Source organism: Hylobates moloch, unplaced genomic scaffold, assembly GCF_009828535.3.
Source record: "Hylobates moloch isolate HMO894 unplaced genomic scaffold, HMol_V3 SCAFFOLD_5, whole genome shotgun sequence".
In the NCBI taxonomy this organism is placed as follows: domain Eukaryota; kingdom Metazoa; phylum Chordata; class Mammalia; order Primates; family Hylobatidae; genus Hylobates; species Hylobates moloch.
This window is the reverse complement of record NW_026652280.1, coordinates 129,154,463-129,181,406: the sequence shown is the minus strand read 5'-3', so window position 1 is coordinate 129,181,406 and position 26,944 is coordinate 129,154,463. Positions and strand designations below refer to the sequence as shown.

General features: G+C 35.5%; 1 protein-coding gene across 1 annotated transcript in view; it reads right to left on the bottom strand.

Moving 5' to 3' along the window:
- Window positions 1–26,944, bottom strand: part of DPYD (dihydropyrimidine dehydrogenase) — an 870,422-nt gene that overhangs the window by 521,402 nt on the left and 322,076 nt on the right. Inside the window, exons 9-10 of the mRNA XM_032155293.2 lie at window positions 11,482–11,589; window positions 9,656–9,825 (exon numbers count right to left, since the gene is read on the bottom strand). Of these exons, the coding sequence (XP_032011184.1) occupies window positions 9,656–9,825; window positions 11,482–11,589 (278 nt within the window). The remainder of the gene's footprint in view (window positions 1–9,655; window positions 9,826–11,481; window positions 11,590–26,944) is intronic.

The window sequence follows — 26,944 nt, the reverse complement described above, 5'->3', positions numbered from 1 at the left end:
TTAGTTGGTTATTTTGCTCGTTAGTTGCTATTGTTTCTTCCTAGCCTCGATGGTCTTTACAATTTGGCATGTTTTTGCAGTGGCTGGTACCGGTTGTTCCTTTCCATGTTTAGTGCTTCCTTCAGGAGCTCTTTTAGGGCAGGCCTGGTGGTGACAAAATCACTCAGCGTTTGCTTGTCTGTAAAGTATTTTATTTCTCCTTCACTTATGAAGCTTAGTTTGGCGGGATAGCAAATTCTGGGTTGAAAATTCTTTTCTTTAAGAATGTTGAATATCGGCCCCCACTCTCTTCTGGCTTGTAGAGTTTCTGCTGAGAGATCAGCTGTTAGTCTGATGGGCTTCCCTTTGTGGGTAACCCGACCTTTCTCTCTGGCTGCCCTTAACATTTTTTCCTTCATTTCAACTTTGGTGAATCTGACAATTATGTGTCTTGGAGTTGCCCTTCTCGAGGAGTATCTTTGTGGCGTTCTCTGTATTTCCTGAATCTGAATGCTGGCCTGCCTTGCTAGATTGGGGAAGTTCTCCTGGATAATATCTTGCAGAGTGTTTTCCAACTTGGTTCCATTCTCCCCATCATTTTCAGGTACACCAATCAGACGTAGGTTTGGTCTTTTCACATAGTCCCAAATTTCTCGGAGGCTTTGTTCATTTCTTTTTATTCTTTTTTCTCTAAACTTCCCTTCTCTCTTCATTTCATTCATTTCATCTTCCATCAGTGATACCCTTTCTTCCAGTTGATCGCATCTGCTACTGAGGCTTCTGCAATCTTCGCGTAGTTCTCGAAACTTGGCTTTCAGCTCCATCAGCTCCTTTAAGCCCTTCTCTCCATTGGTTATTCTAGTTATCCATTCTTCTAATATTTTTTCAAAGTTTTTAACTTCTTTGCTATTGTTTTGAATTTCCTCTCGTAGCTCAGAGTAGTTTGATCGTCTGAAGCCTTCTTCTCTCAACTCATCAAAGTCATAATCCATCCAGCTTTGTTCCGTTGCTGGTGAGGAACTGCGTTCCTTTGGAGGAGGAGAGGTGCTCTGTTTTTTAGAGTTTCCAGTTTTTCTGCTCTGTTTTTTCCCCATCTTTGTGGTTTTATCTACTTTTTGTCTTTGATGATGGTGATGTACAGATGAGTTTTTGGTGTGGATGTCCTTTCTGTTTGTTAGTTTTCCTTCTACCAGACAGGACCCTCAGCTGCAGGTCTGTTGGAGTTTACTAGAGGTCCACTCCAGACCCTGTTTGGCTGGGTGTCAGCAGCGGTGGCTGCAGAACAGCGGATTTTCGTGAGACCACAAATTCAGCTGTCTGATAGTTCGTCTGAAAGTTTTGTCTCAGAGGAGTACCCGGTTGAATGAGGTGTCAGTCTGTCCCTACTGGGGGGGTGCCTCCCAGTTAGGCTGCTCAGGGGTGAGGGACCCACTTTAGGAGGCAGTCTGTCCGTTCTCAGATCTCCAGCTGCGTGCTGGGAGAACCACTACTCTCTTCAAAGCTGTCAGTCAGACAGGGACATTTAAGTCTGCAGAGGTTCCTGCTGAATTTGTGTTTGTCTGTGCCCTGCCCCCAGAGGTGGAGCCTACAGAGGCAGGCAGGCCTCCTTGAGCTGTGGTGGGCTCCACCCAGTTCGAGCTTCCTGGCTGCTTTGTTTACCTAAGCAAGCCTGGGCAATGGCGGGCGCCCCTCCCCCAGCCTCGCTGCCGCCTTGCAGCTTGATCTCAGACTGCTGTGCTAGCAATCAGCGAGACTCCGTGGGCACAGGACCCTCCGAGCCAGGTGCGGGACACAATCTCCTAGTGTGCCGTTTTCCAGGCCCGTTGGAGAAGCGCAGTATTAGGATGGGACTGACCCGATATTCCAGGTGCCGTCTGTTTCCCCTTTCTTTGACTAGGAAAGGGAACTCCCTTACCCCTTGCGCTTCCCGAGTGAGGCAATGCCTCGCCCTGCTTCAGCTCGCGCACAGTGCGCTTCGCCGACTGTCCTGCGCCCACTGTCAGGCACTCCCTAGTGAGAGGAAACCGGTACCTCAAGCAGAAATGCAGAAATCACCCGTCTTCTGTGTCGCTGGGGCTGGGAGCTGGAGACTGGAGCTGTTCCTATTCGGCCATCTTGACTCCACCAAAAAATCACTTTTAAAAGAATGACAATTCTTTGTTTTTATGTTAATTCATGTGTATTTTTCATTTATGTCTTTTGAATAGCATATACATTGACTAATGTGTATTTAATAGATTATACAAATTACTTTTTAATATTTTCATTTTATAGGACAAGAAAATATACTGAAAAGCGGAGGTGAATATTTTTAAATGAAGAGGGGCTTCTAATGTTCACCTAAAAATGAATGAAGTAGAGCATACAGATCTCTTCCCACTTTCAACTATTGCCAGGCAGTGGCCAAAGGGAAGTTCAACTCCTTTGTGACTTCTGACAGCAAGAAAGAGCCATAAAAGGTATTTCAATGCACCTTCCCATGTTCACAGACAATTATGTCTTCCCCTCTTTCCAAAGAGCTGAGATAGAAGTACAATGTTTGATCCATGCCCATCTGAAAGGATGATGAAGTTCAGGTTGTGTGAGGACACTAAAAAGTTCAGCAAGGTGGCAAAGTGGTCCAAGGTTACAGGAAGAATTATGTCATTTACATTGAACGGGTGCAGCAGAAAAAGACTGGGCTAATAGGACAACTATTCATGTGGGCATTGCCCCAGCAAGGTGGTTACCAGGCTGGAAGTGAAAAAAACCCACAAAAGATCCTTGAATGGAAAGCCAAATCTCACCAAGTGGGAAAGGAAAAGGACAAACATAAGATAGAAAAGATAGAGACGGTGCAGGAATAAAGTAATGTTATATACAACTTTCATTACAAACTACTAAAATGAAAAAAAATTAATAGAGTAATAACAATTTGTTGTTATTAAATAAGGCCTGACAGTGACACACCAGGTAAAAAATGTTCACTTTTAATGAATCTGTGGGTGTATCTGAGAAAATATATATATATATAGAGAGAGAAGATTAGTAAAGATTTTTTAAAAGCATATAATTTTCAGTTCCTCAGATATTCCTGGTCAACATAATGCAACAACCTCCTTCAGAATTTTGAAAATAGTTATGCTTTTAAAATATGTAATCTTAAATGGGCACAAGCTTTTGTTGGCTTCTGGCCTATTTGCAATCTTCTTTTTTTTCCACTCACCATCTGAATTATCACATGTACTGCAGAATTCTGACAATTTCACCTGTCAGTTTCTTTATACTCATGTCTTGAATATGGTAGATTTTACCTCACCAATTGGCTGGGGATACATTAATTGCAATTTGTTTTAAGTGTAATATTTATACATATTGCTAAAATTTTCAGTATAGAGTTGTCACTTTGTGAAGAAATAGAGCCTTCCTGTCCAGATTCCACATCATTCATATATATTTCTCTGAATGTTAAAAATATAAAATGAGGAATTTGTAAAGAACTTTAAGAAGCACATAATTACAACACTAATTTTATAGATGGGCATACTCAGACTAGAATGTAAATCAAGAACCAAGTGCTCCAACTGTAATTCCTTTTTGACTATTCCATTCTACCTTTTCATACTACACTGAAGTTTCACAACTTTCCAAAAGATAAATATATACAGATCCTTGGAATATGTCATCACCCTGTCATCATAAAGTCTTAAAGGTGTACTTTAATATCTTAGTAGCAGGGGAGCCCCTAACTACTATTAATTAGCTTTTTGTGCCTAGAGAAGATTTTGTGTGAGTGTTTGTTTTCAGCTACCTTCAGATAGCAAATCATGTCACCATGTCTCTGATTACTTTCCATGAAGAACACCAACTCAAATGATGTGCAGGTGCCAAACGTTGAAGAACTGCTGTAAGCATCACCCTTAGTAAATAAAATTAAATTTGTCAGCTTATGGGGGCTATTTTCTAAAAATAGTCCCAGGTTCATATTTGTTGTAATTAAATTAAAACTAGAAAGCATCAGTTACCTGTAGAAAAATACATGTTTAGGCCATGAGCGGTGGCTCACACCAGTAATCCCCGCACTTTGAGAGGCCAAGGAGGGGGGAATCACGAGGTCGGGAGATGGAGACCATCCTGGCTAACATGGTGAAACCCCGTTTCGAACTAAAAAATACAAAAAATTAGACGGGCATGGTGGTGGGCGCCTGTAGTCCCAGCTACTCGGGAGGCTGAGGCAGGAGAATGGCGTGAACCCAGGAGGCGGAGCTTGCAGTGAGTCAAGATTGTGCCACTGCACTCCAGCCTGGGCGACAGAGTGAGACTCCATCTCCAAAAAAAAAAAAAACGCATGTTTAACCACAAGAAATTGATGATAAAACTATCTATAGACGTAGCTTTAACATGGTCCTTTGATATTAAAAATATCTGAGAAGAGGCCTATAGGTCATGCCACAAAAATGATCTGTTATGGGGTATGCTGTGTGGTGATGGAAAAAATCAGTTAAAAGGCACATTCTTTTAAACATTGTGCTATTTCAAAGTTGTAGTACCAGATAAAGAAAAATTTGACAAACAGACTGAGCAATCTGGTATTGTTATTTTTCTAATTAAAATAATAAAGTAGCATTAATTATAAAAACAGTTAACCCTCTCAATAGCTAAAATATGTAAAAACTGACATATCAAAGTTAAATCAGTTACCATTTTGACAAACAAATAAAGGGAAGCTAAGGCGTCCCAGGGAGTAGCATGCAGTCCCCATAAAAATGTAGCAGAATTAAAGATCAATCATGTTTTGCTGCTGTCGGAAAATTGAATATGTGAACAACAGATCTTTGAAATGTACTTTGTGTGTGGGATTGTGCTATTAAAAGTAATTTTGAAACCATCCTCTTCTCAGTAATAATTAATAAGAACTATAAAGTCCTTCTCTAACCTTATCCTTTAAATTTATCAACTCTAGCAGGTCTGTTGAGTTCTGACCTTCATGCCTCCTTTTAGGGATTTCCAACTGCCCAAAGCATCCTTGCAGTTCTATCTGATCTGTCAACAGCTTTTAATACCAGCATTTTGGGGGATTCTGTTATCCCGTGAAATTTAATCTCACCTATTTAAGCTTGCAGAAAGTACTGGAGGGAATTATTAACAGATTTTCCCTCATCTTCTTAGAGGATAGTGCCGAGTGATTGGCTGGTTTCCCTAAGGACCCATGGCTGAGAAGCGCTAGTTTGTCAGTAGCATCCTATTTAGCATGTGTGTGAGGCCACAAGGGAGCTGGAAAGACACTTGGAATCAGAATTACATCAATATGCTGATGATGCCTGCATATCTTCATTTCATCAAACCTATATCCTTTAGTATTAATGCTTTCTTAGCCAAGATGCAAAGTACCTCCACACAGCACACTGTTTGTGACTCTCATTAGACAGCTGGAAAGCACGTTGATGATACATCAGAGCAGTGGACCAGCAACCTCAGCATCACAAGGAAACTTGTTAAAAATGCAAATTCTCAGACCCACCCCAGACTTACTGAATCAGCAACTCTAGGGACAGGGTCCAGCAATCTATGTTTAACAAGCCCTCTAGGTGACTTAACGCACCCTAAAGTTTGAAAACCTCTACATTAGAGAAACAGGATGTGTTTGTCACTACAAAGTCTGTTGGATGATGTCTCCTACTTTTGTGGATTAAAACATTCCTGAGTCTAATCATATAGTTCTTGGTTACTAACCACAGAATATACATGGTCTCAAACAATTCCATGTGTATGGTTAAGCTTTGTGCCCCCACTCAACTCTCATTTTGAATTGTAATCCCCATAATCCCCACCTGTAAAGGGAGAATCATGGGGGTGTTTCCCCCATGCTGTTCTCATGATGGAGAGTGAGTTCTCACAGATCTGATGATTGTATAAGTGGCTCTTATCTTTTTGCTCAGCACTTCTCCTTCCTGTCACCTTGTGAAGAAGGTGCCTTGCTTTCCGCCATGATCGTAAGTTTCCTGACGCCTCCCCGGTCATGCTGAACTGTGAGTCAATTAAACCTCTTGCCTTTATAAATTACCCAGTCTCGGGCAGTTCTTCATAGCAGTATGAAAATGGACTAATACACCATGTTAAATGTAACTGGCTTCTGTCATAATTTATATTTGTCACTAAAGGGTAAGAAAACTATATTGTTCTGTATTTCCCTCACTCAAAGAATGAGAATTAGACTGCACCATCAGACATATATACATGCTGACATGCCTAATGGTGAGGCATTTTACTGACAAATCCTGTTATTTCCAAATTACACCCAAGAGTCCATGACCATTAAATAACACACATATTTGATGACATCTCTAAATGTCCCTGTTCCTCAATCTTCACTGACTCTAAAGAAACCAAATGTGGCTGAAGTTTGTACTAGGGGAGACAGCGTAGGAGAAAGAAGACAATTACCCAAGAAATTAGGGCCAATATTAAATTCTTCATATTAGCTAAAAATTACGTCCTAAACCTAACCTTTCAAAATCTGTATCTTAAAGTAGATACATGATAATTGGAACTGTACTCTACTGACTTTCCAGTTTCATGAGTGTTAGCACTGCAATATTTTGGTTCCTCTTTTGATGCATGCAAAACCAAGCAATGGCCATAATGGATTAACACTGAAACTTCTATGAATGCCAAAAGTTCCCAATCCTTACATGGTATTATCCCTGGTAAGTGAATCAATCCTGAAAACTCTGCATAATCTAATCATATATTACTTATTATTCCATCTCTCCAAGAAATTTTGCCTAAAATTATGAGATGAACCTTCAAAGGCCTTCTGTTATAATGTTTATCTAACTTGGAAGGTATTAGCCCCTGTAATGCTAGAAAGCCTTGGGTGCTGATTCCCTCCAGTAAACATTCATTTCACAATTATTTGTTGAATCTTGTATAGGTAGCACCCAATGTGCTAAACAAGCGGAAGGTAAAAGTGACCCAGAGAGACGATCATGGCCCTTTCTCACATGAATCTCAAGGTCAATTAGTTTTAATATCATATAAAAATTTGGTTAATTGTAAACTAATAATAAAATAATTCAAACATTCAAACATTTGTTCTTCTAGTTTTAATTAAGACCAGACCCATTTGAGTTCTACTAAGCTCTACTGCAGGCAGATTACCTATTATCTCAAGGATCTGTTGCTTCTCAACACTTTGGTAATCAAGGTTCAGGCAGCTGAGCTCTGGCCTTCCAAGGTGCTATGCCTCTACTCTGATCCTGTGCTTCTTGTAATCTACTCACATTAACCAATAGCTCACTCTTTTACTTAGCCCCTGACTAGCCTCTCTGCTTCTGATGCCACTCCACTATAGTCAATTCTCAGCAGAGTAGCCATTTTAAAATTTAAATCAGAGCTTGGCACTTCTCTGTTCAAAGCAGCCTAGTGATTTTTCTCTTTCAATGAGAGTAAAAGCTAAAGGTCTTATGAATGCCTACAATACATAATCCGGTCGGCCACGTTCTGTCCTCTCTTACTCTATGCTGATGATACTGGCGTTTTTTCTATTCCACAAATCCAGAAGACTTCCTCAATAAAGGGTGAAAGCATTTAGCCTGCCATGGGATGTTTACCTCCTGGATGCCTACTCTCCCTTAATGTCCTCATCTCTTTGTTCAAAAATCATCTCATTGGAGAGGTCTTCCAGGGCCACCCTGTTTAAAATGGCAAACCCTGCCTACTCTTCCACCATTCTCCTCCTCTCTCACACACTGATTATACTCCTATATTAATTTTTCTCCACAGTTCTAATTACTTTTCAATATACTATTTATGTGACAGTTTATTTGTTTAATTATTGGGTATCTTCTCTCACTAGGTATAAATTCCACGAGGGCATGAAATTCTAACTGGTTTGCTGACTGTTGTATCTAAGTTGCCCAGAACAATACCTGGTACATAATAGATGCTCAATAAATGTAGTTTTAATGAATGAATGAATGAATAAATTCATACCGCTACCCTCTTCTTATCTGGTCTCAGTTTGTTTGTGTCTTAGTTCTATCTAAGAAGAAATAACCACCATTCATTTTCCAGTGACCCTTGCAAATGGAAGATGACTATGATATAAAATGCGAAGTAAATTGATATTGCCAATCAGTGTCATCTTCCCCTTCCAACCCTCAAGAAGTCACCTTTGGTAATGAAAATTTTCTAACATTGGAATCAGAAGGATAAGACTTAATATTTAAAATGTTTAGTTTAAAACCTATTTCTCAAGTACAAACTATGTGCCAGGTCCTGTGCTATGCACAGGAATACAAAGATCAAAATGTTTCTTTCTATGTGTAAAAAAAAAAATGATTACACTAATTATTGCCTAAGACTGCATTCCAGGAAAAAAAAAAAAAACTATGATCATAAAACTACCTTGGATTTTATAAAAAAGTCTAAAAAGGGTAGATTGGATGGAGAAAAGTCCAGATAATAAACGTGGAATTTGAAACTCAGCCATGAACCAATGGTGACCCTGATATTTTGGTAAGATTAATTTGTAATGTGGGTAATCTACATATGACAAATTACCTATTGACTACAGCTATAATTCTTGCCTAGTACAGAGACTGCAAACATATTCAGGCATTCCAAAGCAAGTCAAGTTCATAATACTGATTTGATTAAAATGAGTAATTTATCTTTCTATAAATACATTTGGTTCTTGTTCTCAGAACTAATATTCTTTATAAGGTATTATATTTCTCTAATAGCATTAAAATTTGAGAAGTGTGTAGTACACGTAAATAGCTGATACCTCACCCAAGACTACTCACTAGTCACTGGTAAGAATAAAATGATTTTAAACACGTTACTATTATTATTATTTTTTGAGATGGAGTCTCTCTCTGTCACCCAGGCTGGAGTGCAGTGGCACGATCTCGGCTCACTGCAAGCTCCACCTCCCGGGTTCATGCCATTCTCCTGCCTCAGCCTCCCGAGTAGCTGGGACTATAGGCACCCACCACCACGCCTGGCTAATTTTTTTGTATTTTTAGTAGAGACGGGGTTTCACCGTGTTAGCCAGGATGGTCTCGATCTCCTGACCTTGTGATCCACTGGCCTTGGCCTCCCAAAGTGCTGGGATTACAGGCGTGAGCCACCGCACCCAGCCAAACATGTTATTTTTAGTGTGCTAACTACTAATTTTGAGTAGTGCTTATATTAGAGCACTTTAAAAATATACATGACACCCTTTTCTTTCTATTTGCTTCACAAATAATGAACTGACTGAAAGTATGACCAAGGCATACATCTTAGAATGCAGTTTGTAAATTGGCTTATGGAAAATTCCGAATGTGTCTTATTACCACATTCTTCTAATATGCATACATTTTGTGAAGAGTATCTACTATTCAGGATATGGAAGACTTAGCACTTTCCATTGTTACTAGTTAAATAGAATACATTTCAAGCATATTAACACTAACAAGAAGCACTTGAGTATTGACAAAGATTAAATTTCTCATTTTACCCAAATCAGTATTACAAATTTTCTTTTACTTGGAATGTCTGAATTAGAAAAGAAACAATTATGTGTAGCCCTGAAATTTTTAAACTTGAATTTGACAATTTCAACATTCTAGCGATTTATACATTAACAGTTTCATCTCCTAAAATCTGTTGGAGTACAACTCCGTATTTTCTGACGGTTCCATTTTACCTCCTCAGGGACAGCTCTTATATTAACAAAGCCTTTTCTGAAGACGATGAGCACACGGCGAGCTCCACAACGTAGAGCGGATGTTGCACAGTCAAAGGCAGTGTCTCCAGCTCCAAGTACAATCACGACTCCCCGTATCGATGGCAATGGAGAGTGACAGGAGCACATTCCTGAATGATGAAAGGAAAACCCCATTTTCAAGTAGAGAAACCATTTCTGCATGACAGCTCAAAAGATACTTTACTCAAAGCAGTGTAAAATTGCATCTTGCAGTTTTCCGGGATGAAGTGTCACTATCAAATTATTCTGCTTCATTGAAAGACAGTTTTATTCCCATTTTAAAAATATGCTCATATATGTAATTTCATAGTCAGTATCTTTAGTTTCTTTTTTCTTCTAGGATTCCTACAACACATGTTGAGAAGTTTAGGTCATAACAGACTGGAATCAATCAATTAAAACTCTCTTCGTCAAAATTGTGATACTATCTTTAACTTGGCATAATTTTCTTTTTGCTAGAAGAGAAAAGTGATCCTTATGATCTGTGTTAACAGTTTGCAATATTTCATTATAATACTTTTTTATATATTACCTTATATAATTTCTAACACATACCTCTGTTATATATTTTGTTAACTTTGAATATTAACATGCTGAATAAGTGTCCTTTATGTAACTGAAGAATTTCTGAGAACTATTTTCTTGAAATAGTTCAAATAAACCTTTCTCTTTTTCACTGCCTTCCTCTGGTTTTGTTTGTGAAATTGGGCAGTAAAAGAAATATGACTTTCTAAGCATCCATTTCTCAAGGTCATCTCTATTAAGATTTGCTGTTCATATGAAGAGCCTTGTAAAAAAAGTAAAATGCAAGTATTCTTTATGTGTTAGGTAGCACTAAAACTGTTCATAAGATAAATTACTATAATTTTTAAAATGGTACCAAGAATAGAATAAATCTATAATTTCAGTAAGTGTAATCATTTTGCTTGGAAGATTTTGTATTTGGGACAGTCTGTAATTTTCAAATATAAGCTAGGTGCACTATGACCTTCCCCAGAAAGGGTTTCAGACATACAAACATCCAGTTCTACTGAGAGGAAGAAGGTGGAGAGGGTATGCATCTTTAGCTGTAAACTTCTGAAGAATAATTTAATATAGAAAGTTTCTTACTGTTTTAAGTTCTGGGAGAAGCATAAAACTTTGTATCATTTCTACATGTAATTAGTGTAGCAACAGCTGTGGCTCAGACCTCTTTAAAAATATACCTTTGAAGGATTTAGATTATCTAGCTTTGGATAAAATATTACAATTTTCCCCAAAGACAATGACTCTGGTCAGGCCAAAGCAAGGTACAACCTTCATTCAGGTGGTTCTTTTTGGGGTGTATAAAGTGATAGGGTGTCTATCAAAGTATTTTATTTTAACTTCATAAAATTACTGTTTAAGACAAGACAGTCAATCTTTCTGCCTGTGTAGATACAAATCATGTAAGATATGTGATGATTCGTGCCATTTCTTTGAAAAACATCTTCCAATGTTTGTTAAGGACTTGCTTACCTTGAAGCAATTTTTCATGATGTAGTTTAGACATATATATATTACAGTGAAAATTCCTTATGATGATACTTTACCGGAAGAATGAACAAACAGACGATTCTGGCAAACTGTTACACCTGGCCTTTTTTTTTTTTAAACTTTACATTTGGATCTTAGGCAAGGTTGGGTGTGAGATCTGAACAATGTGCTGCTGAGCTTGATTTTGATATTACTTTACAATAAACAAAATAGCATACTCACTATGAAGCATAAAAGACAATATGTTATACCTGCTTTACTGCCTTTGGCTACAAGTGGCAAAAAGTCTTTGGATGTGTAAAACCCCTGGTCCTGTGTCAGGCCTTGGAAGATGGCATCTTTATTGGGTTCTGGCAAACCTAATTAATCAAATTTATAAAATATCATTAGCAGGAGGAGGGGCTTCTCCTACTAGATATTAAAACAAAAAAGAAAACTTTAATCTTTGAAATGTCATTCTTAGAGGAAAACATCTGTAAGCAAATCAATATAAAATGTACATTATACAGTCTAACAGATCTCAGAGTATATCATGTATATCTTTAATATATAACCAAGCACACATCGTAAATCACACATTAATGTATACCTATAAATATATGGAAACATATCATGTATATACACACATAAACATATATAACATTACAGGGAAAATCAGGTTATATTCTTTCCTCACGTCATAAATAAGTCAGTTTCAGCTATATTAAAGTACTAAATATAAAAAAGCATTAAAAATGGGTACATATTTATCTAAGTCCTGAATAAGTAAAATCATTTCTTTTTTAATGAAGGAAAAAAATTAAAGGAAAAAATAATGTATTTTGCCACAATAATTCGACCACTGCTAAATTCCAAAAATATAAATGAATTAAAATGAAAATTATTAACCAAGAAAATGTTTTAATAATTAAATGTCTTTACCGTATAAATTCTCAAAATCAGTAAAGAACATATTAGCTTTTCAATGTAACATAAAGAATAATAAAAATTGGGAGAAGAAAAAATATAAATCACCTATAAGCACTAAAAATATTAACTCCATTGAGTCATTAAACTGCAAATTAAAAGAATACAATTGTAACTTCTCTATAAAAAGAAAAATATGTAAGAAAATTAAACTATACAGCAATGGTAGACATGGAACTTGTCATACTCTTTTGGTGGAAATATACATTGGTGTTCAATATCTAGAAAATAGTTTTAAATCTATCCTAAGAAAATACTGACACATGCAAATAAAGGTTTAATGCACAAAAATGATTAATACAGAAAGAGGAAAATAAGATGAGAGAGTACCAGAATGTCAGGTGAATGAAGAAGTTAGTTTTACCATATAAAAGAAAAAGACAACAGAACGAATATTTGAGAAATATGGTATAAGATTGTAATCAAAATACAGTCTTAAACGAACCTGCAGGATTCAAAACTCTGTATAGTATAATTCAAATTTTGTAAAAAAAAAGTATTAATATAAACCATGTAATCCAAACAGAGCTCATTTAGGGTGGTGGTATTAAGGATATTCCAATTTTTATTATTTCCTTCTTTTCCAAATTTTCTACATTGTGCATATATCAACTATAAATTAGTAAATTCTTACCAAAACTTTGAAAGGAAAATGAGTAGCAGACTAAATTTTTTCCAAAGTGTAAATGAAGCAAATCTGATAGCAGTCACCCCATCCAAGCCAAGGCAAGTAGAGAAATAATTCATCTCAATTCCATAAATGCAGGAGAAAACATGTAGTCTTATTTTATTACTAAGACTCATTCTACCAGTGGGTCATTCTAGAGAGGCAGGAGTTTATTTTACAATGAAATGAAGGGCAATGGACATTTGCTGGTAGATACAGAGTAATAAGCATAGCCCAAGGATGACTTTTGTCATATGAGAAAAGGTGGATGCCATATCTGATCTGAAAGCTGAAGGTTTCTGTGGGTTGCATGTAATCAGCAACAAACCACCATTGTCTCTTCAGATTAAACCAAACATTTTTTCTTCTCCATCCAGCACCCCTGAATTTCCTTTTCCATAACATTTGCTCATAAATGATTTTAAAAGACCTTTTGCTTTCAAAATGATTTCCACTATGTAGTAGCATAGTTAAGGGAGCCACCTCACCTGCCTTTGCCTCAGCTTCTCTGTGAAGAAAATGGGGATAAGACTGTTTCTCCCTTTTATGACATAAAAAGGTATATTAGTAACAGAAACGATTATATAAATGGGTGGCTGTTTATGTGATTCTTTTAGAAAACCTGGGGTGGAGGGATGGGGTTGGTAAAAATAGCTGAATATGTTCTTGAAGGCTCTCTAATGACAAAATGATTCCTTCTGAAACCTGTTAAAAGAAGACTGAAGTTAGGTCTACATTTGACTGTTCAAACCAACATATATCTATGCTACATATAATTAGCTTTTCTTTGCAGGTTATTTAGCCACACCCCAGGTCACACATAGGGCCTCAAGGTCCACGGAGCCCTCCTCCTCTACCTGGGTGACAGGTCATCTCTTCTGGCCAGGGACAGTGCATCTGAAGGTCTCCATGTGGATACTTTGATAGTCTATGCTAATCATAGTGCTGTGGGATGATCAGAAGCAGGGATTCTGTCACTAGACAGACTTTGGTATGAGTCCTTCCTCTCTCATTTACCAGTTCTGTGATACTGTATAAGTTCCTGTGAATCCTGTGAAGGTTAGGTTTAGGTGTCAACTTGGCTAGGCTATAACACCCGTTAGTCATTCAAACACTAAGGTAGGTGTTGCTGGGAAAGACTTTTGTTGATGTGATTAATATCTACAACCACTTGACTTTAAGGAGATTGTCTCAATAATGTGGGTGGGCCCTATCCAATCAATTAATCAAAAGGCCTTAAGAACAAAATTGTGGTTTCCCTGAGGAAGGAGAAATTCTGTCTTAAGTCTGCACAATCAGCTCCTACTTGGGAGTTCCAGTCTCCTGTCCTGCCATAAGGAGTTGGACTTACCAGCTCCCATAATTAAATAGCCCAATTCCCTAAAATAAGTCATCTCTATCTACCCATCTGTCCATCCTACTAATTGTGTTTTTCTGGAGAACCCTGAAATTGAGTTTCTTAATCTGATCTGATTTTTCACTACTTCATTTCTAAAAACAGAGATAATAATTATACTTCTCTCATGGATGTGAGATTTTTTTAAAAATGTTAAAAATATTATAAAATTATAAAAATATTAAAAATATATATGGATAAATCATATATATAATTGAGAGCTGGCACATCGTGAATACTCATTAAACATTAGCTATTAATATTAAGATAGGCTTATTCTGTAATTTATCAATTATTTCATACTTCATATTGCATGGCAAGGAAAGAATAAAAGCTGAAATAAAAGTATTAAACCTTAGCAAATGTAAATAAAGTTCTACAAAGAAAGAAAAATGAGGCAATCTTAAGTGAAATATGAAAGAAAATGAAACTTGCAAATAGTCATCTATCAAAGGAAGACTTCTCTGAGAGTAGGTGGCATATTAATAAATAAGGTATGTGTCTATACCAGGATGATTTCAAAATGACACTGAAATGACTTTTTAATTCACCTTTCAGTGTGAAAAAGAGAGTTTATGAATAAAGATGAATTGACAAAGATTTGACAAACAAAACAGTTCAGCATAGTATATATGTATAGTCTTTGTCTTTCAAGGAGCCCAGATAGTTTGTTTCTTTAGAATAGTTATTGAAGTTTTTGGTGTTTTAGCATGCATTTATACAAAGGAACATCTCCTTAAGAATTATTTTTAAATGGTGATTTTCATGTTCTCTGAAAAAGAAGGAAGGGAGGGAAGGAGCAAGGAAGGAAGGAAGGAAGGAAGGAAGGAAGGAAGGAAGGAAGGAAGGAAGGAAGGAAGGAAGGAAGGAAGGATCCTGCTTATGTTACAGAAAATTTACATTAACTTTTATTGACTACAGACACTACTCAATGCCTGGCCCCCAGGTGATTATTATATAACTCATTTTAATTCTCAAAATAACTGTATGAGTCAACTGATGTTATTATCCACATTTTAAATATGAGGAAATTGAGGCATATAGGGATTAAGTAACTCGCTGAAGGATCACAGAACATGTAAGCAGCAGTGCCAATTTCTAACGTGGACACTGGTTGTAGAGTCTATGTTATGAGTTCAAAATGGCTGCCTTTTTCATGTGTAAGATTGTAACTAGGCCAGGTTATAATGTGAAGCTACATAACCAGTCCTATCTAAAGTAATCATTCAACATGTATGTATTAAGTTTCTCTACAAGGCTGCAGATATGCATACCTCACAGGATGTGTCTGCAGCCAGGTTCCGACCTAGTGACAGAGAAAGGACTGGCTGCTTCTCTTGTCGGCATTTTTGTTTTGTGATTATTTTCTCCAGTACAATTCCTTTCTGAAATGTTTTCCTTCTTAAGTGAATTCCTCTTGGGTATATCCTGGTTATTTTTCACTATTTGATATTCTTTGAAATGTGTATCCTTGCTTTGTTGCCAAAGCACCTCCCTCTGGAACAACTACAGAATAAATAACAGCAGTATATATAGTAAATTCTGTCCTTGTGCTCACATAAAGTTTTGCACAACTTCAGTTAACATGAACAAGATATGAGATGTTCTGTTACATATTAAAATCTAGGAAGTAATAAAAGAGAAAAAAAGCTTTAAAGGCTTTGCTTTCATAGCCATTGTAGGGCATGTTTAAGAACTACTCAGATTCTGTAATGTTTGCTTGTGTTACTTCACCAAACCACTTGTTTAGTATTAACTGAATGATGCAAGCACTTGTGTGATGCTTCTTGCTCTTGAAAGGATTCACCTGAATGACAGCTAAGCCATCATGAGAAAGACAGTCATCTTTGGAGATAGACTCACAAATCCCAGGCGTGAAGAAGATAGCACAGACTACCGAGAAACTACCTCAGGTCCCTGGCCAAAGGCTGTGGCTCACAGAAATGGGTGATACTGGCCAGTCACGGTGGCTCACGCCTGTAATTCCAGCACTTTCGGAGGCTAAGGTGGGTGGATCACTTGAGGTCAGGAATTCGAGATCAGCCTGACCAACATGACGAAAACCCATCTCTACAAAAAAAAAAAAAAAAAATACAAACAAAAATTAGCTGGGCGTGGTGGCTCATGCCTGTAATCCCAGCTATTCCAGAGGCTGAGGCACAAGAATTGCTGCACCTGGGAGGCAGAGGTTGCAGTGAGCTGAGATCGCACCACTGCACTCCAGCCTGGGTGACAGAGACTCTGTCTCAAAAAAAACAAAAACAAAAACAAAAACAAAAACAAATGGACAATGCTCTAGTATACTGAACTCTATAGGAACACCAATTATTATTATTTCACACAGGTGTTTTTTCAATAAGACTTTGGTAGACAAATAAAACAACACTGATTATGTCACTACTCTCAAGTTTTCTGGATGAGATCAGCAAAATGTAGCTGATGGCAAATACCGTAAGTTTTTCACCTTCCAAAGTACTTTTGTATGTGAGATCTCACATGTTATGTTACTCAGTCCTTATTTTCTAATGCTGGCTTGGGAAATGGTGCTGCATTAGGGACAGTCTTAAAACATACAGATTAAACATGTATTTATGGAATAAACCAGGCTAACTTCCCCCTGTCCTAGTAAAAGAAAAATCCATGTAACAACTTTTGTCTTTATTTTTGTTTATTAAATCTTATAAAATCTTAAGGCCGACTGACCTATTTGTACAATTATTTGTAAACAGTATACTGGATAGGACTGAAAACTCTGAAGTCAGACTTCCTGCATTAAAATTCTAGTTCTAGCATTTACTAGCTATTATGATCTTGGCCAAATAAATTACACTTTCTGGGCAACAGCAGCCTCATCATAGGACTGTTGGGAGAATTAACACGAAAAACAGGTATATAAAGCTCTTTGCATAGATGTGAAACAAATGTTTCCTTTAATTTTCATTTGCTTCCTTAAAGCCTTTGTTTGATTTAATGAAATGATACGTTTGAGTAGATATAAGTTAAATGATCATCTAATCCATGATATATACAGTTCATATTATTACAGATTTAAGTGGTCAGTATTGGATAGGTAGTATCACAGTCCATGAAACTTAGCATCTTTGGCTAAAATGAAAGGCTGTAGCCACATAAGAGTATTATTCTAACTTCATTCATTCTATAGACTACAATGAACTCCAGCTACATGTGCATCAAAACAAGGAAAGTATTAATAGCAAGAAAAAGCCCACTCCTGTTCAAAGTGTCATTCAAACTGGAGCATTAAGAACAAAATAATGTCTCCGACAGCATTGACCTAGGGTCTAAAGAACTGGGTTCTAATCTCATTATTTCCATTTTCTAACTGTAATTGAATAAAATTGCTTAATCCTGTGGCTCTCAAACTCCTTGAATTTTAGAATGCAGACAACCCTGCTTACTATACAGGGTTCTTCTGAAAATTAGGTAGAAAAGTGCACATAAAGCACGCTGGTAAATCTAAAATAACATTAAAATGTAAGTCATTATTACTGTCTTGGGTAAAGTATAAAAACCATTGGGGAAAAAGGCTTACATGATAAAGAGATTCATAATAAACACTTTCAAATAAAGAAGATATTGCAATTAATCATAAGCCATTTGGATGGCTGTATACAGGATGTGTAAAAGTAGGTAGAAAATCATAAATATATGCATCTACGTATATATATGTTTATATATGTATTAGAGAAGATAAGCTATTCCTGATTCAAGCCCAAGCAGTTGAGATTACAATATGGAAGTAAAATATTCCTTTCAAGTGTCTAACTAAGCATGTCGCAATTCCACAATGGATTATAAAGTGTTTCATCTGTCACTTAAAGATCACTGAAAGGATTTATGTCTTACTTCTAAGGGACAATAGTGCCATATGGGTTATCATTCTAGGATCTATATATTGATGAGAAAGAGAATAGATCAATGATGGCCTATTGTGGTTCTTTTCTCAATAAAACTCCCCATTTTCTTCCCGATGTGTCGTTGTAAATGCGTTTAGTACTGAGTGTTCAGACTGAATTCAGAAAAAAATGGAGTGATTCAATATAACACATATGACATTAGATCACCATGCATCACAATAATATTCATTTCATTGATTTTTGAAATCCCCATTAAACATCTGTTTCATATAACTGCTGTCTATACTCTTTCTCTAAATGTGACCACATACATTAATTGTGTGTATCACACAATTGGTTAGAGAGTAACAAGAAGATTTTTAAAAATGTTATGAATGGAGACACCGTTTAAATAATATTTTTCCCATTACACAAGATTTTTTTTTGTACAGCAGCACATAACAATAAGTCCAGAACCAAGTGGATTACTGAGTATTATTATATAATTTTGAAAATCTGATACATGCTGAATTCCTCTTTGTATTTAATGTATTGTACAGTACAATGTTAAAAAGCACTAGAAAAGAGAATAAAATAACTAAAGAATTTTTATGAAGTTATAAAGTATTTCAATTGGCTTCTATACTTCATGCAGAAAACACACAAATTCTATCATGCCAATGTAATTACTTCATCTAACTTCATATTAGAACTTACTATCAGACTTCAATTTAGAATATCTACAGGTGAGAAAGGATGTGAACATATTCTTTATAACAAAGCAATGAATGTATTAAGAAGTGCAAGTAGACATATGAATTGAATTTGAGTGGTTGAAATTCTTATAGAGGATTTTTTTATCTGTAATAAATGTCCAGTGATTTAATATAAACAAAATAAGAATATGGGTTCACCATGCATTTTTGGTCTCATACTTTTTACTTCCTTTATACATTTGGAAAAAATACATAGATTTTATTTTGTTTAATAAAATTATGGCTTTCTTTACAGAGACAAATAAAATATCCTTGAGTATATTGTACTTTCATAACAGATCATGTCTATATTAGGATCTGTTGCATCTTTTCTTCTATCTATAGGACATTATGATGCAATGAGAACAACAAACCCTTTGGACAAAAAAAGAAGTACTTTTTTCTTCATTATTACTTTATAATATTGCAATTTGCTTATAATTAGTAGAAGTTATTGTAATAATTGAAATTATACTTTAATATAAGCATTTGGTTTAGTTAAAACATTTCTAGAAAAGATATTAATGTAATTTCATATTTCAGCCATAAAATTATCCTCATTACTCTGCTTTATGGTATTATTTATTAAAGTATACTTTGTCTCTTGAGCCTTTTCTCTTCTCCTTTTCTTTATTTCCCTCCCTTCTATTTTCTCTGTTTCTTTCTCTCATTTGGTTTTTGCTATAAAACAATTTCCTTAAATTTTAATCCCCACATTGTGAAGTAAGGGTAAGCAAAAATCTCAAACAATATGCCTCAGGCAAAGATTTTTTTTCTTAATGATTGGAATTCTTAGATAGTGTTAGGAAATTACTGTTTAGGACTGTGTAAGTATACTATATCCCAAAGTAAAGAAATCATTAATAATAAAATACTAAAAAGGAACAGTTATATTACGAAATAAATCTTCCAGGCTTACAAAGAAAACAAATTTGCAACAGCCACCTGCTGTGGAGATGAGGCAGTAATCTCAACAGCAGGAAATAAAAGGGAAGAGAGGAGAAAAATACAAAAGCACAGACATTAAAAAAGTAATTAAAACACTTATCTCCATCGACATACATAACAGAAAAAAGCCCTCAACCAACCACCTAAAAACATACTCTATTGAACTGCACAGTAGGAAACAGCATTAAAGCTGCCACCATAAACACACATTCCGTAGAAGAAAGAAGACCCCTTTAAAAATGTAATCTCAAAAGTATTACTAATGTGTTAATCACCAGTAAATCTACCTCACATTCATTATATTGTATTAGTTACTTTCTGGAAGGCGTTTTTAAAAATTGTACTTTTACATTTTTTACTCAAGTAAATTCTTAAACACAGGCACTGATAACCCCTTTATCAGTAATTGTTCTAGCAAATTATACAATCATATTGTGAGACTGAAATATTCTGTATTTGAAAAACTTTATGTAATAATTGTTAACATACCATGCATTTTGATAATGGCATTTAAACAGTTTCCTTTGAAGTAAACTAGCCTTTGCTGTAGTACTGGAATAAAATGAGGTGAAACACAATGTATGAGTTAGGGTCATGGATTAAAACGGAAATGAAAGCTAAGAATCGTTCTGAATTACTCATGTATGCTCTGGCCTTCAGAGCTCTGCAAAGTGAAACAATACAAGACTGAGGAAGCAAGTGGCAGGCTTTAAAATAAAGAACATGTAGCAAAGGCGCTTGTGACTCTCTCTTAGCTGCTGGAACTTGTTTTCTACATCTATGTGATTTTCTCCAGGCATATACGTGAAATGATGGAGAGCTGCTCAGTTCAGAAGGATGTGATCTCTCTAATGAGCTCTTGACTCTGTTACTTATATAGCTATAAATCCAAGCATAAATAATTACACTTTAAGCCTCAGTTTCCTCATCTTTAAAATGAGAAGCTACAAAACCGTATTTCCTTACAGAACTGTTATGTGGACAAGTAGGCATAAAATAGCTCTGTCATACTGAAATAACTGATTTTATAGGTAGAAAATGTAATTCACAAATATGGAAATTTGTCATGCTACCATATAATTATTTTATCTTCTGATAATATTCACCGATCAGTGTCATTTCATTTTAATTCTGCATTTTCCTCTTTAAATGATAAACTTCTGTGCAAATTTATTTTATTTTACTCTGAGTCATTACTGTAATTTTATAAGCTTTCCAAAAAATTACTGTTCTCAATAGATTTTTACAAGAAATATGTTAGATATTAGAAAATATTAAATTATTTTCATGCATAAATACACTTGGAATATATTTAGTATTACTGTCACGTTGCTGAGACTTAAAATCACAGTACTTTTCTAGGAATTCAGAAAATTTCACAAGAAAATCACTTTCTAAAGGGCATTCTTGATGGATGCACTTGGTCAACAATTCCAGAAACATGTTTGACCCTTTTGCACCTCAGTTTCTTCATCAATAAAACAGGTAAATCATCTAGAAGTGGAGTTCTGGGCCTTGTCTATGTTTTTTAGAGACTCTAAGACTATATTAAAACAGAGTACCTTTTGTAAGTATGCATTTTATTGTGTACAGAGGGCTCACACTTTTCATGACGTTCTCCTAGGATCCTGTGACTCAAAAATAATTAAAGAATCACATTTACCCACTCTAATATTAAATCAATTACACTATACCATATCCAAATGTCTTTTCAAATGTACAGACTGTGGTTGAAAATGCCAAATGCACTGCAATTTTCCACATATAACAATCACTGCACACTTGTTTATAACAGAAAGAATACCTGTTTATAACAGAAAGAATACCTGTTTATAAAAGAATTTGTGAGAATATTGGGTCCAGTGTAATGGGAAGCAATAGTTTTTAACATCAGACATCTTTATGTTCATATCGATATGTGATATGGTTTGGCTGTTTCCCCACCCAAATCTCATCTTGAATTGTAATCTCTGTAATCCCCATAATTCTCATGTGTTGTGGGAGGGACCTGGTGGCAGGTAACTGAATCATGGGGGTGATTCCCCCCATGCTGTTCTCATGATAGTGAGTGCGTTCTCATGAGATCTGATGGTTTTATAAGCATCTGTGATTTCCCCTGCTGGCAGTCACTCCGTCCTGCTACCCTGTGATTAAGGTGCTTGCTTCTCCTTTGCCTTCTGCCGTACTGTAAGTTTCCTGAGGCCTCCCCAGCAATGTGGAACTGTGAGTCAGTTAAACCTCTATCCTTTATAAATTATCCAGTCTTGGGTATTTCTTCATAGCAGTGTGAGAGCCAACTAATATACTACTTCACTATAAATACTAGCTGTTTAACCTTGCATAATGACAGTTATTTAAATTTTAAGTCTCAGTCTCCTTAACTATAAAACCTGCTTTGCTGGGATATTAAATGAGATAATATATCTCAATAATATGATAATTGCTTAGCATACTGACTGGCATATGGAAAATGTTAATAGATGAACTGATCTTGATGTACTTAAAAAACCTATTATTTTCATATGCATACCTTTCTTGATATTTTTTCTTCCTTGATATTTAACACAATTATTATAGAAAACACCATAACAACAACTTTAACAACAATGAAAACTATGGACACTTTAAAACATTTAGTCCCAATTGAAATTTCCTTGAGTATTGGCGATTAAGCATACAAATCTTGGCAGTTTCAATGTATAATCATTATATATCTAGTTCTGAAATTTTTGTTACATAAAATTATTTTAAAACAGTCTATCATATTCAACTTTTGGATTTGGAAACAAGCTTGATTTTTTAAGAATCGTGAGTACAATCAGTTGGAAATACAAATTCGAGGTATTTAATTTATTTAACCGCTTATTCATTAATATTTACTGAATGTCTACTATGTGCTAAACACCATATTAGGTGATGAGGATACACAGATGAGTACCTACTATGTGCTAAACACCATATTAGGTGTTGGGAATATATAGATAAATAGCTTCTTGGGTAGTAGGAAGAAGGACATGTAATACAAAAATTTAGAATAGAGCAAGACACCTGCTATGAGAGAAGGATGTATAGGTTACCACAGGAGCAGTTACAAAGGCACTTCATCTGGACTGCAGACAACATTCTAAAGCTGAGTCTTAAAAGATTAATGTTTCCAGTCATAGAAAAAGGGGGAGTATAAGTTTCATATACAAGGGCATGATGGGGTATGAATTCAATCTGACAAGAACTGGGGTATGATGAGGGGAGTAGATAGGAGGAGACAGGAAGAAGCAAAATGTGAAATTTGACAAATAGGCAGGGTCCAAACTATGAGGGGTCATTCAAGTCACACCAGGATGTTTGGATTTTACACTGAGGAAACATTTTAGGAAATGATATAATCAGCTTTGTATATTAGCAAGGACAAATTGGTAGCAGTATATAGAAATAATTTGCAGAAAATAAGAATGGAAGAAGGTGGATATAAGGGGATACTGCATAAATCCAGATAAGAAAGGAAAACTTCTCTTCTTCTTCTTAACCAAGATTACTAGTAACCTCCACCAACATGGCATTGCAGGGGGTATCCACAGCTTAGTATAAACACAGCTTACCCTCCTGGGGCAACAATTTCACTCCAAGATAAGTAATTTAAATTATAGTGTACATATTAAGACAAATGTAGAGAGACTGAGAAATGAAATGCAAATTTTGAATGAAATTTTAATACTTCAAAGAAATTCTATATATGGCATTCAAAACTGTGCCTCCAGATTCCCTAGAGGTATGTTTTCATTCTCTTCTCCTATTACAGTAACTTAAATGGGAAAAAATAGCACTTATACTAAGATACTGACAGTGGGGATGCAGAAGAATAAAAATATAATCTCAATATATTTAGGCTTTAATTTCATAGGATTTGGTCCCTTGTGGTTATAAATGGTAAGGTCAAAGCTGAGTCTCAGCTTTCTTTTGTATCTCAATAGCCTATACATCTTTCTCTCATAGCACATGTCTTGCTCCATTCTAAATTTTTTTATTACATGTCCTTCTTCCTACTACACTGTGATTCAGTATAGTGGAAGAGGGGCAGATTCTAAGAGAAGAGTGTTGTTCCTTTTTGGACATATTTAATAGAGCGTGGAACAAATGTCTGAAGCTCGGGAGGGAAATCCAGTCTAGATAAACAGATTTGAAAATTATTAGCAAAAAAATGGTGCTGGGAGTCAGAGATGCTAATGAGCTATTCCAGGGAGAGTGTATACAGTAATCAGAAGAGAAGGCCAAGAGGGGAGCACAAGATAACACACACACCTTAAGGAAGGAAAGAGAAAAGGAAGCTAAAGTAGATATTGAAGAAGGACCAATCAGGAGGAGGGGTAGGAAAAAGTGGTATGCTGGAAGCCAAAAAAAGAGAGGTATCAGCTCAAACTTCCTTGTTATCACAGAAGAAAAACAGATGCAAAAATTTAAAACATTATACAGTGTATAACACTATGTACACTGTAAAGCACAAACAGTGTTCAGAAGAACACTTTTGATTTTAGGAGTCATCTTTCTTGATTTTTCAGTACAACACAAGGCCACTAGCCTACAATTAATTTTAGAAATAATATAAACAAAAAGATTTATTGAAAGAGAATATTAAACAGAACAAAAGCAACAAAACACAAATACATATATTGTAACTATTAGAATCTATTTAAATGAGCCAACTCAGAAGAAGAAAGGGGAAAACTCTATAATAGCCACATGGGGAAGTATTCTAGTGGTAATCTCGGACAAAGTATGAAAAGAATGAATTGGCCAGAGGGAGAATACATCACATGACTTCCCAGGAATCAGTATAAGGGAGAATATATTCGCACTGGAGTGCTTTCTCAAGAAGTAAAAATTAAGTCAGTAATGGCAACTGCACATCAATTACATTCTGAGTAAATAATATAAAAGGGACGTAACTTAATTTGTATAATATTTGTTTGATTAAAAACCACATTTAGAAAATCTTCTTTTACAATCTTAAGTAAATACATCAAAACTAAAGCCCTGAACAATGGAGGTGTTGTTTTTCTACTAGTGGGTTTGGAAATCCCACGAAAGGGTACATTCACGTCTGGTTCACCCTACCACAGATTTTCTGACCTCTGAAACCAAAACCAAATAAAGACTCCTAGACAGTAGAAATATATGAGTAAGGTAGTGACACTTAGGTCTGCTCTTGGTTTCCCTACCTACTAGCTTTGTGATGTATGGCAAATTAGCTTACTTCCCTGTGCCTTAGTTTCCTCACCTGTAAAATGAAATGTTTAGTGCTTCCTCACCTGACCTGTTTTAAGTGCTCTTGAATTATGAAGCACGTAGACAGATATGAGAAATTTAATAATAATGAAAATTATTTTCATTTTAATTGCAGCACATTAAAATGTACATTAATATGCATTTAATATAAATTTAATAATACACATATAAATGTATATTAATGTGCAATTGGCAAGCAGTCATGTTTTCATTTATCCCACTACTAGGTGAAGAATCTATAGCAATAGTTCATGGTGGATTACTTAGGGAGATCAAATAGAAATTCTCAGTTGCTGTTTAGAAACTATTTAAGTTCACTATAAACTATATAATATATACCAATTCACGAATTATACTAACATCTGAACCACTCTAATGATAGTACAGAGAGCATACATTTTGATAGAATCAATAAAAATCTCACATTTTTAAAGTCAATGTAAAATAATGAATTACATTACAAATGCCTTTGGTTTAATAAACTGAGCAGTCTGCCTTGATACTTTCTTTTCAGTTTCTGAATAGGTAATTTCTATGATGACATATGGTTTTAGGGCCATTTTTAATCATTTGTAAATATGTTTACATTTTTTAAAGAAGGCATATTCTAATGCTAAGCCATGTGATTTGTCCTCTTAGACCATGCTGTATAAAGGGCCACGACCGGCAATGAAGTCTAGTCCAACCAGTTTACATTCCAGCCACAATCTAGACTCTTTTGAAACCCTAACTTGCTGTTTTGTCAATGTATTCTACAGAAGATAAAGAAAAAGAGAGAGCATCTAGTTCAGAAGGTCTTTCACCACTAACTGTCTTAAATATAGGCTCAACATTATACAAGCTCAGTAATAATAAATATTTTAAAACTTTGCATTTGTAAAGTGATTTATTACTTAAAATATTTCTTATATACTTGAGCCCCACAAAAACACTATGGACTAGGTATCCTTATGCTCATTTACAGATGACAAACTGAGGTTCAAGGCAGTAAAAAAAGCTTTCTATAATCTCACAGACAAGTGGCAAAGTCAGATTTAAAATAGCGAAAACTGTTAAATATATTGTTTCTTCCATAATTTCATAAAATATACTTTAGGGCAGCATTTAATCTTTATTGTTAGAGGGAAAAAAAAGGAGGCTTAACCTAGTCTGAAAATGTGGCATACAATGCTATGCGGTGCTTGAATGTTAATATAGCTATTTTATTCATAAGAAAGAAAAAATATGCTTTAAAGATTACTAGGTAATTACTTACCTATCATCCCACCTACACAACATTTTGGAATGATTTTAGGTAAACCACACCCACTTAAGTTTAAATGGTGTCTTGTAAAAGTATCTTCTAAGCACTATTCATTTGTTTAAAGCACAGATCTACAATGACAAAAATCATCAATTCATTTTGAGAAAGAGGTAATAATTAAAGTGTTATTTTTCTTCTTTCACTGCAAGTCATTTGACCTATGTTAAATCAACTATCAAATTTTCATTCATTATTTCTACATGAAGGATTTTGCCATCTCAAAAAAGTATAAATCTTCATTTGTCAAATTTAAACTATACCTGTCCCAGATGCTATCAGGCCTCATAGTTCTTATCCCTTAAAAACAGCAAAATATTGTCAAGTCACACCACCTCCCTATACCCTCAGATGACCCCTGGAATCAATAATATTTGTAACTTATAAGTGCACGGTTAAGGAGAACAGAAGGCAAGTGCTGTCCTCGTTAACCACATTGAGCTGTGATAGCACAGCCGACTCCCTTGTGTGGCCTGTGATCAATTTTAATCTCCTGACCAAGAATAAAAGAGTACAGACTCCTGATTCTGGATTCATCTTGAAAG